We start from the raw sequence: 12,422 nt of genomic DNA on the forward strand, positions 1-12,422 counted from the left end.
CCCACCTCCTGAGTCGACCACGTGCACCCACCTCCTGAGTCGACCACGTGCACCCACCTCCTGAGTCGACCACGTGCACCCCACCTCCTGAGTCGACCACGTGCACCCACCTCCTGAGTCGACCACGTGCACCCACCTCCTGAGTCGACCACGTGCCCCCCACCTCCTGAGTCGACCACGTGCCCCCACCTCCTGGGCGACGTCGTGAAGCGACGTTCAGCACGAGCAGCGTCCACCAGATGGAGCTCAGCTTCTAGACTCGTTCTCACGCTCGGCAGCTACCAGTCTGATCTGCGCGACGTGCTCCAGGCGATGGCTGGACAACGACACCCTCATGATGGCCGCCAGACGTGACGTCTGGCTGTCAAAAGCATCAGCCTGCTTCTTCACGGTGGCACACGAGGGCACTTTCAATGAGCCCGATGCGCTCTGCCGCCTGCTGCAGAACAAAGTAGTGGACACTGATTCTGCTGTGAGCGAATCCGTGACGCGATGGGAGTTGTGGGACGCCAGAGACAAGAGTTTGACAGCTTCTGTGATCGATTGGAGCAGAAATGCGTCACACGTGGCCTGACAGACATTGCCCAAAGTCAACAGCCAATCAGAGATGAGAGGAACAGAATGTTTGATGACATCGTGGACAACATCAGTGCTCACGTGAGAGCGAGGTTTGATCATTCCGGTGAGTTAACTTTCCTTGGTTTGGTTGATTGCACGAAATTTCATGAAATGTCGCGACATTTGGATGACACCAAACTGCAGAGCCAATCACAATGTGCAGGAACTCTGACTTTGTTAGACTCAAGGCTGACCTCGTCGGAGTGGATAGTTCACAAATGGTGAGGAACGAAGCAAATCACCCGGACGGCTCCTCAGCTTTGTGGCCCACAATGATCTGATGCCGACGGCTCGCGAGGCGACAGAGTCACTCAGCTGCTGCTGCTGGCAGCGCTCACTGCGCCAGCTGCAACAGCGGCCGCTGGAGGTCGTGGTTCTCTGCTGTGAAACGACTCAAAACAGTGGGAATCGGACTGACCAAGGACGACTTTCATCCCTGGCAATCACCTCGACTGAGACGGAGAGACTTTAACAACTCAAAGAGAACAAAGAGGACTTCTACAACAAAGTCACTGACATCTTTGTCCAGAAGGAGTGGCGAGTGACTTCATCTACAAGTGAAGGTCAGACCACGCAACATCCATCATCATTTGTGTTGAATGAGTACGAATGGTGGAACTGCATTCGCCTATAAAACGTGAATTGTTGACGTCACTCACCTGTGTGTGTGTGTGTTGTAAACAATGCCGACGTGAAGTATGAAACATGCAGACGCCTAAACAACAGCCATTGTGCAACCTGCCAATTGAATGGTGAATGTAGCAACCTCTATCGCCATCATCATCTACTACTCACCACCATCTACTACTCACCATCATCTACTACTCACCATCATCTACTACTCACCATCATCTACTACCCGCCATCATCTACTACTCGCCATCATCTACTCACCCCATGTCTCCGCGTGTCTCCCCGTGTGTCCCCGCGTCTCCCCGCGTCTCCCCGTGTGTCCATCCGTGTGTCCATCCGTGTGTCCATCCGTGTCTCCCCGCGTCTCCCCGCGTCTCCCCGTGTGTCCCCGTGTGTCCATCCGTGTCTCCCCGCGTCTCCCCGTGTCTCCCCGCGTCTCCCCGTGTCTCCCCGCGTCTCCCCGTGTCTCCCCGCATCTCCCCGCGTCTCCCCGTGTGTCCATCCATGTCTCCCCGCGTCTCCCCGTGTCTCCCCGTGTCTCCCCGTGTGTCCCCGCGTCTCCCCGTGTCTCCCCGTGTGTCCATCCGTGTCTCCCCGCGTCTCCCCGCGTCTCCCCGTGTCTCTCCGTGTCTCCCCACGTCTCCCCGTGTCTCCCCGCGTCTCCCCGCGTGTCCCCGCGTGTCCCCGCGTCTCCCCGCGTCTCCCCGTGTCTCTCCGTGTCTCCCCACGTCTCCCCGCGTCTCCCCGCGTCTCCCCGTGTCTCCCCACGTCTCCCCTTATCTCCCCGTGTCTCCCCGTGTCTCCCCGCGTCTCCCCGTGTCTCCCCGTGTCTCCCCGCGTCTCCCCGTGTCTCCCCGTGTCTCCCCGTGTCTCCCCACGTCTCCCCGCGTCTCCCCGTGTCTCCCCACGTCTCCCCTTATCTCCCCGTGTCTCCCCACGTCTCCCCGCGTCTCCCCGCGTCTCCCCGCGTCTCCCCGCGTCTCCCCGTGTCTCCCCACGTCTCCCCTTATCTCCCTGTGTCTCCCCACGTCTCCCCGCGTCTCCCCGTGTCTCCCCACGTCTCCCCTTATCTCCCTGTGTCTCCCCACGTCTCCCCACGTCTCCCCTTGTCTCCCGGTGTCTCCCTGTGTCTCCCGACATCTCTCCGCGTCTCCCCGTGTCTCCCAGTGTGTCCCCGTGTCTCCCCACGTCTCCCCGTGTCTCCCCACGTCTCCCCGTGTCTCCCCACGTCTCCCCGCGTGTCCCCGTACCGGCTCAGTGTTGCTGCGCTCCCACAGCGGCTGGTGCTTCAGGATGTCCAGGAGATGTTTGATGGTGCCGCACTGACCCACAGCACGGCCTGACACAACCACAACAACAACAACCACATCAACAACCACTACAACCACATCAACAACCACTACAACAACCACAACAACAAGCATATCAACAACCACATCAACAACCACATCAACAACCACATCAACAACCACATCAATAACCACAACAACAACCACATCAACAACCACGTCAACAACCACGTCAACAACCACAACAACAATCACATCAACAACCACATCAACAACCACATCAACAACCACATCAACAACCACATCAACAACCACATCAACAACCACGCAACCACTAACACCACCACCACTAAGCACCGAAGACCCCCGTGTAGCCTGTAACAGACTGTTGGGGCAAGTGCTGTTAGCGAGCACCTATGAAGGCCGAACGGCACACGAGGGGGTGGGTGGCCAGCAGCACATCCGACCGCCTTTGTCTCCCCAGTGTTGATGTTTACACACCGCACCAGGTACTCAGTTGAGGCTGAGTCGACCTACGGGAGGCCCAGGACCAGTTCAGATAATCGTCACCGGGTACTGGCCGTGAGCGGGAATCGAACTCAGGTCGCCGGGTCCATAGCGCAGCGTAGCGCTAACCACTACACCACCACTCCCCACAGCACCACCACAACAACCACCACCACTCTCTACTCTACTCTACCACCACTATCACCACTCTCTACTCTACACTACCACCACTACCACCACTCTCCACTCTACTCTACCACCACTACCACCACTCTCTACTCTACCACCACCACTACCACCACTCTCTACTCTACTCTACCACCACTATCACCACTCTCTACTCTACACTACCACCACTACCACCACTCTCCACTCTACTCTACCACCACTACCACCACTCTCTACTCTACTCTACCACCACCACCACCACTCTCTACTCTACTCTACCACCACTACCACCACTCTCTACTCGCTCCGTGCTGCTCACCCAGTGCTGGGCTCAAGTCCGTGTAGTTCACCAGAACCCGCACAGTGCCGTTGATGGGTCTGAAGTTTGCGTCGGGCACTGGGGAGTCCTTGTCAGACAGAGACGTGAGAGCCTGGGCCAGCAGCTCTGTGTGGAGACAGAGACACACGCAGACGTGGTGACACAGACACACGGACACACAGACACACAGACATACCCACTCGTAGACACACAAACACACAGACACCCACTCACAGACACACAGACACACAGACACACACACTCACAGACACACAGACTCACAGACACACAGACACACAGACACACCCACTCAGACACACAGACACACCCACTCACAGACACACAGACACACCCACTCGTAGACACACAGACACACAGACATACAGACACACAGACACACAGACACACCCACTCACAGACACACAGACACACCCACTCACAGACACACAGACACACCCACTCGTAGACACACAGACACACAGACACACCCACTCGTAGACACACAGACACACAGACACGCCCACTCGTAGACACACAGACACACAGACACACCCACTCGTAGACACACAGACACACAGACACGCCCACTCGTAGACACACAGACACACAGACACACAGACACACCCACTCGTAGACACACAGACACACAGACACGCCCACTCACAGACACACAGACACACAGACACGCCCACTCGTAGACACACAGACACACAGACACACAGACACACCCACTCGTAGACACACAGACACACAGACACGCCCACTCACAGACACACAGACACACAGACATACCCACTCGTAGACACACAGACACACAGACACACCCACTCGTAGACACACAGACACAAACTCAAAGACACACGGACATGAGAGCACCACGCTGTGTACGTGCCTGTAGGTGCCTGTGTGCCTGCACATGCGTGTGCGTTGCGTGTGCGTGCGTGTTTGTGCGCGTGAGTGTGGTGTCTGTGTAAGCTGACCACCCGTCTGCTTGCGTTGCAGCTGAGACTGATGTCTCTGTGAATGTGCTCTACGTGTGAGCTGTGAGAGTGAGCTGTGAGTGAGTTGTGTGAGTTGTTTGTGCTGTTTGTGTGAGCTGTGTGTGCTGTGTGTGTGTGCTGTGTGTGCTGTGTGTGTGTGCTGTGTGTGCTGTGTGTGTGAACTGTGTGTGCTGTTTGTGTGAGCTGTGTGTGCTGTTTGTGTGTGCTGTGTGTGCTGTGTGTGTGTGCTGTGTGTGCTGTGTGTGTGAACTGTGTGTGCTGTTTGTGTGAGCTGTGTGTGCTGTTTGTGTGTGCTGTGTGTGCTGTGTGTGTGAGCTGTGTGTACTGTGTGTGTGAACTGTGTGTGCTGTTTGTGTGAGCTGTGTGTGCTGTTTGTGTGAGCTGTGTGTGCTGTGTGTGTGTGCTGTGTGTGCTGTGTGTGTGAACTGTGTGTGCTGTTTGTGTGAGCTGTGTGTGCTGTTTGTGTGTGCTGTGTGTGCTGTGTGTGTGTGCTGTGTGTACTGTGTGTGTGAACTGTGTGTGCTGTTTGTGTGAGCTGTGTGTGCTGTTTGTGTGAGCTGTGTGTGCTGTGTGTGTGAGCTGTGTGTGCTGTTTGTGTGAGCTGTGTGTGCTGTTTGTGTGAGCTGTGTGTGCTGTTTGTGTGAGCTGTGTGTGCTGTTTGTGTGAGCTGTGTGTGCTGTGTGTGTGTGCTGTGTGTGCTGTGTGTGTGTGCTGTGTGTGCTGTTTGTGTGAGCTGTGTGTGCTGTTTGTGTGAGCTGTGTGTGCTGTTTGTGTGAGCTGTGTGTGCTGTTTGTGTGAGCTGTGTGTGCTGTTTGTGTGAGCTGTGTGTGCTGTTTGTGTGAGCTGTGTGTGCTGTTTGTGTGAGCTGTGTGTGCTGTTTGTGTGAGCTGTGTGTGCTGTTTGTGTGAGCTGTGTGTGCTGTGTGTGTGTGCTGTGTGTGCTGTGTGTGTGTGCTGTGTGTGCTGTTTGTGTGAGCTGTGTGTGCTGTTTGTGTGAGCTGTGTGTGCTGTTTGTGTGAGCTGTGTGTGCTGTTTGTGTGAGCTGTGTGTGCTGTTTGTGTGAGCTGTGTGTGCTGTGTGTGTGCTGTGTGTGCTGTGTGTGTGTGCTGTGTGTGCTGTTTGTGTGAGCTGTGTGTGCTGTTTGTGTGAGCTGTGTGTGCTGTGTGTGTGAGCTGTGTGTGCTGTGTGTGTGTGCTGTGTGTGCTGTGTGTGTGTGCTGTGTGTGCTGTTTGTGTGAGCTGTGTGTGCTGTTTGTGTGAGCTGTGAGTGCTGTTTGTGTGAGCTGTGTGTGCTGTTTGTGTGAGCTGTGTGTGCTGTTTGTGTGAGCTGTGTGTGCTGTGTGTGTGTGCTGTGTGTGCTGTGTGTGTGTGCTGTGTGTGCTGTTTGTGTGAGCTGTGTGTGCTGTTCGTGTGAGCTGTGTGTGCTGTTTGTGTGAGCTGTGTGTGCTGTGTGTGTGTGCTGTGTGTGCTGTGTGTGCTGTTTGTGTGAGCTGTGTGTGCTGTTTGTGTGAGCTGTGTGTGCTGTTTGTGTGAGCTGTGTGTGCTGTTTGTGTGAGCTGTGTGTGCTGTGTGTGTGTGCTGTGTGTGCTGTTTGTGTGAGCTGTGTGTGCTGTTTGTGTGAGCTGTGTGTGCTGTTTGTGTGAGCTGTGTGTGCTGTTTGTGTGAGCTGTGTGTGCTGTGTGTGTGTGCTGTGTGTGTGTGCTGTGTGTGCTGTGTGTACTGTTTGTGTGAGCTGTGTGTGCTGTTTGTGTGAGCTGTGTGTGCTGTTTGTGTGAGCTGTGTGTGCTGTGTGTGTGAGCTGTGTGTGCTGTGTGTGTGTGCTGTGTGTGCTGTGTGTGCTGTTTGTGTGAGCTGTGTGTGCTGTTTGTGTGAGCTGTGTGTGCTGTTTGTGTGAGCTGTGTGTGCTGTGTGTGTGAGCTGTGTGTGCTGTGTGTGTGTGCTGTGTGTGCTGTTTGTGTGAGCTGTGTGTGCTGTTTGTGTGAGCTGTGTGTGCTGTTTGTGTGAGCTGTGTGTGCTGTTTGTGTGAGCTGTGTGTGCTGTTTGTGTGAGCTGTGTGTGCTGTGTGTGCTGTGTGTGTGTGCTGTGTGTGCTGTTTGTGTGAGCTGTGTGTGCTGTTTGTGTGAGCTGTGTGTGCTGTTTGTGTGAGCTGTGTGTGCTGTGTGTGTGTGCTGTGTGTGCTGTGTGTGTGTGCTGTGTGTGCTGTTTGTCTGAGCTGTGTGTGCTGTTTGTGTGAGCTGTGTGTGCTGTTTGTGTGAGCTGTGTGTGCTGTTTGTGTGAGCTGTGTGTGCTGTGTGTGTGTGCTGTGTGTGTGCTGTGTGTGCTGTTTGTGTGAGCTGTGTGTGCTGTTTGTGTGAGCTGTGTGTGCTGTTTGTGTGAGCTGTGTGTGCTGTTTGTGTGAGCTGTGTGTGCTGTTTGTGTGAGCTGTGTGTGCTGTGTGTGTGTGCTGTGTGTGCTGTGTGTGTGCTGTGTGTGCTGTTTGTGTGAGCTGTGTGTGCTGTTTGTGTGAGCTGTGTGTGCTGTTTGTGTGAGCTGTGTGTGCTGTGTGTGTGTGCTGTGTGTGCTGTGTGTGTGTGCTGTGTGTGCTGTTTGTGTGAGCTGTGTGTGCTGTTTGTGTGAGCTGTGTGTGCTGTTTGTGTGAGCTGTGTGTGCTGTTTGTGTGAGCTGTGTGTGCTGTGTGTGTGTGCTGTGTGTGCTGTGTGTGTGTACTGTGTGTGCTGTTTGTGTGAGCTGTGTGTGCTGTTTGTGTGAGCTGTGTGTGCTGTTTGTGTGAGCTGTGTGTGCTGTTTGTGTGAGCTGTGTGTGCTGTGTGTGTGTGCTGTGTGTGTGTGCTGTGTGTGCTGTTTGTGTGAGCTGTGTGTGCTGTTTGTGTGAGCTGTGTGTGCTGTTTGTGTGAGCTGTGTGTGCTGTTTGTGTGAGCTGTGTGTGCTGTTTGTGTGAGCTGTGTGTGCTGTTTGTGTGAGCTGTGTGTGCTGTTTGTGTGAGCTGTGTGTGCTGTTTGTGTGAGCTGTGTGTGCTGTTTGTGTGAGCTGTGTGTGCTGTTTGTGTGAGCTGTGTGTGCTGTTTGTGTGAGCTGTGTGTGCTGTTTGTGTGAGCTGTGTGTGCTGTTTGTGTGAGCTGTGTGTGCTGTTTGCGTGAGCTGTGTGTGCTGTTTGTGTGAGCTGTGTGTGCTGTTTGTGTGAGCTGTGTGTGCTGTTTGTGTGAGCTGTGTGTGAGAGTGAGCTGTTAGTGAGAGTGAGCTGTGAGTGAGAGTGAGCTGTGTGTGAGAGTGAGCTGTGAGTGAGAGTGAGCTATGTGTGTGAGTGAGCTGTGAGTGAGAGTGAGCTGTGAGTGAGAGTGAGCTGTGAGTGAGAGTGAGCTGTGTGTGAGAGTGAGCTGTGAGAGTGAGCTGTGTGTGTGAGTGAGCTGTGAGTGAGAGTGAGCTGTGAGTGAGAGTGAGCTGTGAGTGAGAGTGAGCTGTGTGTGAGTGTGAGCTGTGTGTGAGAGTGAGCTGTGTGTGAGAGTGAGCTGTGTGTGAGAGTGAGCTGTGTGTGAGAGTGAGCTGTGAGTGAGAGTGAGCTGTGAGTGAGAGTGAGCTGCGAGTGAGAGTGAGCTGTGAGTGAGAGTGAGCTGTGTGTGTGAGTGAGCTGTGTGTGAGAGTGAGCTATGAGTGAGCTGTGGTGAGAGTGAGCTGTGAGTGAGCTGTGTGTGAGAGTGAGCTTTGAGTGAGCTGTGTGTGAGAGTGAGCTGTGAGTGAGCTGTGTGTGAGAGTGAGCTGTGAGTGAGAGTGAGCTGTGTGTGAGAGTGAGCTGTGTGTGAGAGTGAGCTGTGAGTGAGAGTGAGCTGTGTGTGAGAGTGAGCTGTGTGTGAGAGTGAGCTGTGAGTGAGCTGTGTGTGAGAGTGAGCTGTGAGTGAGAGTGAGCTGTGTGTGAAAGTGAGCTGTGAGTGAGCTGTGTGTGAGAGTGAGCTGTGTGTGAGAGTGAGCTGTGAGTGAGAGTGAGCTGTGTGTGAGAGTGAGCTGTGTGTGAGAGTGAGCTGTGTGTGAGCTGTGTGTGAGAGTGAGCTGTGAGTGAGAGTGAGCTGTGAGTGAGAGTGAGCTGTGAGTGAGAGTGAGCTGTGAGTGAGCTGTGTGTGAGTGAGCTATGAGTGAGCTGTGAGAGTGAGCTGTGAGTGAGAGTGAGCTGTGAGTGAGAGTGAGCTGTGTGTGAGAGTGAGCTGGGAGTGAGCTGTGTGAGAGTGAGCTGTGAGTGAGCTGTGTGTGAGAGTGAGCTGTGAGTGAGAGTGAGCTATGCGTGAGCTGTGTGTGAGAGTGAGCTGTGTGTTTGAGTGAGCTGTGAGTGAGCTATGAGTGAGCTGTGAGTGAGAGTGAGCTGTGAGTGAGAGTGAGCTGTGAGTGAAAGTGAGCTGTGTGTGTGAGTGAGCTGTGTGTGAGAGTGAGCTGTGTGTGAGAGTGAGCTGTGAGTGAGCTGTGTGTGAGCTGTGAGTGAGAGTGAGCTGTGTGTGAGAGTGAGCTGTGAGTGAGAGTGAGCTGTGAGTGAGAGTGAGCTGTGTGTGAGAGTGAGCTGTGTGTGAGAGTGAGCTGTGAGTGAGAGTGAGCTGTGAGTGAGAGTGAGCTGTGAGTGAGAGTGAGTGAGAGTGAGCTGTGAGTGAGAGTGAGCTGTGAGTGAGAGTGAGCTGTGAGTGAGAGTGAGCTGTGAGTGAGAGTGAGCTGAGAGTGAGCTGTGAGTGAGAGTGAGCTGTGAGTGAGCTATGAGTGAGAGTGAGCTGTGAGTGAGAGTGAGTGAGAGTGAGCTGTGAGTGAGAGTGAGCTGTGAGTGAGAGTGAGCTGTGTGTGAGAGTGAGCTGTGAGTGAGAGTGAGCTATGAGTGAGAGTGAGCTGTGTGTGAGAGTGAGCTGTGAGTGAGAGTGAGTGAGAGTGAGCTGTGAGTGAGAGTGAGCTGTGAGTGAGAGTGAGCTGTGAGTGAGAGTGAGCTATGAGTGAGAGTGAGCTGTGAGTGAGAGTGAGCTGTGTGTGAGAGTGAGCTGTGAGTGAGAGTGAGCTGTGTGTGAGAGTGAGCTATGAGTGAGAGTGAGCTGTGAGTGAGAGTGAGCTGTGAGTGAGAGTGAGCTGTGAGTGAGAGTGAGCTGTGAGTGAGAGTGAGCTGTGAGTGAGAGTGAGCTGTGTGTGAGAGTGAGCTATGAGTGAGAGTGAGCTGTGTGTGAGAGTGAGCTGTGAGTGAGAGTGAGTGAGAGTGAGCTGTGAGTGAGAGTGAGCTGTGAGTGAGAGTGAGCTGTGTGTGAGAGTGAGCTGTGAGTGAGAGTGAGCTATGAGTGAGAGTGAGCTGTGTGTGAGAGTGAGCTGTGAGTGAGAGTGAGTGAGAGTGAGCTGTGAGTGAGAGTGAGCTGTGAGTGAGAGTGAGCTGTGAGTGAGAGTGAGCTGTGAGTGAGAGTGAGCTGTGAGTGAGAGTGAGCTGTGAGTGAGAGTGAGCTGTGAGTGAGAGTGAGCTGTGAGTGAGAGTGAGCTGTGAGTGAGAGTGAGCTGTGAGTGAGAGTGAGCTGTGAGTGAGAGTGAGCTATGAGTGAGAGTGAGCTGTGAGTGAGAGTGAGCTGTGAGTGAGAGTGAGCTGTGAGTGAGAGTGAGCTGTGAGTGAGAGTGAGCTGTGAGTGAGAGTGAGCTGTGAGTGAGAGTGAGCTGTGAGTGAGAGTGAGCTGTGAGTGAGAGTGAGCTGTGTGTGAGAGTGAGCTGTGAGTGAGAGTAAGCTGTGAGTGAGAGTGAGCTGTGAGTGAGAGTGAGCTGTGTGTGAGAGTGAGCTGTGAGTGAGAGTGAGCTGTGAGTGAGAGTGAGCTGTGTGTGAGAGTGAGCTGTGAGTGAGAGTAAGCTGTGAGTGAGAGTGAGCTGTGAGTGAGAGTGAGCTGTGAGTGAGAGTGAGCTGTGAGTGAGAGTGAGCTGTGTGTGAGAGTGAGCTGTGTGTGAGAGTGAGCTGTGAGTGTGAGTGAGCTGTGTGTGAGAGTGAGCTGTGAGTGAGAGTGAGCTGTGAGTGAGAGTGAGCTGTGAGTGAGAGTGAGCTGTGAGTGAGAGTGAGCTGTGAGTGAGAGTGAGCTGTGAGTGAGAGTGAGCTGTGAGTGAGAGTGAGCTGTGTGTGAGAGTGAGCTGTGAGTGAGAGTGAGCTGTGAGTGAGAGTGAGCTGTGTGTGAGAGTGAGCTGTGAGTGAGAGTAAGCTGTGAGTGAGAGTGAGCTGTGAGTGAGAGTGAGCTGTGTGTGAGAGTGAGCTGTGTGTGAGAGTGAGCTGTGAGTGTGAGTGAGCTGTGTGTGAGAGTGAGCTGTGAGTGAGAGTGAGCTGTGAGTGTGAGTGAGCTGTGAGTGAGAGTGAGCTGTGAGTGAGAGTGAGCTGTGTGTGAGAGTGAGCTGTGAGTGAGAGTGAGCTGTGTGTGAGAGTGAGCTGTGAGTGAGAGTGAGCTGTGAGTGTGAGTGAGCTGTGAGTGAGAGTGAGCTGTGAGTGAGAGTGAGCTGTGAGTGTGAGTGAGCTGTGAGTGAGAGTGAGCTGTGAGTGAGAGTGAGCTGTGTGTGAGAGTGAGCTGTGAGTGAGAGTGAGCTGTGAGTGAGCTGTGAGTGAGAGTGAGCTGTGAGTGAGAGTGAGCTGTGAGTGAGCTGTGAGTGAGAGTGAGCTGTGAGTGAGAGTGAGCTGTGTGTGAGAGTGAGCTGTGAGTGAGAGTGAGCTGTGAGTGTGAGTGAGCTGTGAGTGAGAGTGAGCTGTGTGTGAGAGTGAGCTGTGTGTGAGAGTGAGCTGTGAGTGAGAGTGAGCTGTGAGTGAGAGTGAGCTGTGAGTGAGAGTGAGCTGTGAGTGAGAGTGAGCTGTGAGTGAGCTGTGAGTGAGAGTGAGCTGTGAGTGAGAGTGAGCTGTGAGTGAGAGTGAGCTGTGAGTGAGCTGTGAGTGAGCTGTGAGTGAGAGTGAGCTGTGTGTGAGAGTGAGCTGTGAGTGAGCTGTGAGTGAGCTGTGAGTGAGAGTGAGCTGTGTGTGAGAGTGAGCTATGAGTGAGAGTGAGCTGTGAGTGAGAGTGAGCTGTGAGTGAGAGTGAGCTGTGTGTGAGAGTGAGCTGTGAGTGAGAGTGAGCTGTGAGTGAGAGTGAGCTGTGAGTGAGAGTGAGCTGTGAGTGAGCTGTGAGTGAGCTGTGAGTGAGAGTGAGCTGTGTGTGAGAGTGAGCTGTGAGTGAGCTGTGAGTGAGCTGTGAGTGAGAGTGAGCTGTGTGTGAGAGTGAGCTATGAGTGAGAGTGAGCTGTGAGTGAGAGTGAGCTGTGAGTGAGAGTGAGCTGTGTGTGAGAGTGAGCTATGAGTGAGAGTGAGCTGTGAGTGAGAGTGAGCTGTGAGTGAGAGTGAGCTATGAGTGAGAGTGAGCTGTGAGTGAGAGTGAGCTGTGAGTGAGAGTGAGCTGAGAGTGAGAGTGAGCTGTGAGTGAGAGTGAGCTGTGTGTGAGAGTGAGCTATGAGTGAGAGTGAGCTATGAGTGAGAGTGAGCTGTGTGTGAGAGTGAGCTGTGTGTGAGAGTGAGCTATGAGTGAGAGTGAGCTATGAGTGAGAGTGAGCTGTGAGTGAGAGTGAGCTGTGAGTGAGAGTGAGCTGTGAGTGAGAGTGAGCTATGAGTGAGAGTGAGCTGTGAGTGAGAGTGAGCTGTGTGAGAGTGAGCTGTGTCACTGACCAGCTGCTCCCTGCTGCGCCATCACGTCCGCCACATCCTCACAGAGGCTCTTGGGCAGCCTCAGGAGCTTCTGATACAGATCAAGGAGCTTCTGAATGGGAGGGATGAAGGTGGCCACCTGGTACCTGCACACCATGGTAACTGTTGTTAACTCTCACACCATGGTAACTGATGTTGACTCTCACACCATGGTAACTGATGTTGACTCTCACACCATGGTAACTGATGTTGACTCTCACA

General features: G+C 53.8%; 1 protein-coding gene across 6 annotated transcripts in view; it reads right to left on the reverse strand.

Annotated features, from left to right (window-relative positions):
* Window positions 1-12,422, reverse strand: part of LOC144944852 (uncharacterized) — a 95,172-nt gene that overhangs the window by 54,280 nt on the left and 28,470 nt on the right. For all 6 annotated transcript variants that reach the window (XM_078873120.1, XM_078873299.1, XM_078873088.1 and 3 more), the window contains 3 exons: window positions 12,183-12,307; window positions 3,535-3,660; window positions 2,502-2,590 (listed from right to left, as the gene is read on the reverse strand). In XM_078873120.1, the coding sequence (XP_078729246.1) occupies window positions 2,502-2,590; window positions 3,535-3,660; window positions 12,183-12,307 (340 nt within the window). The remainder of the gene's footprint in view (window positions 1-2,501; window positions 2,591-3,534; window positions 3,661-12,182; window positions 12,308-12,422) is intronic.

The sequence above is a fragment of the Lampetra fluviatilis genome, chromosome 1 (assembly GCF_964198595.1).
Source record: "Lampetra fluviatilis chromosome 1, kcLamFluv1.1, whole genome shotgun sequence".
Lineage (NCBI taxonomy): Eukaryota > Metazoa > Chordata > Hyperoartia > Petromyzontiformes > Petromyzontidae > Lampetra > Lampetra fluviatilis.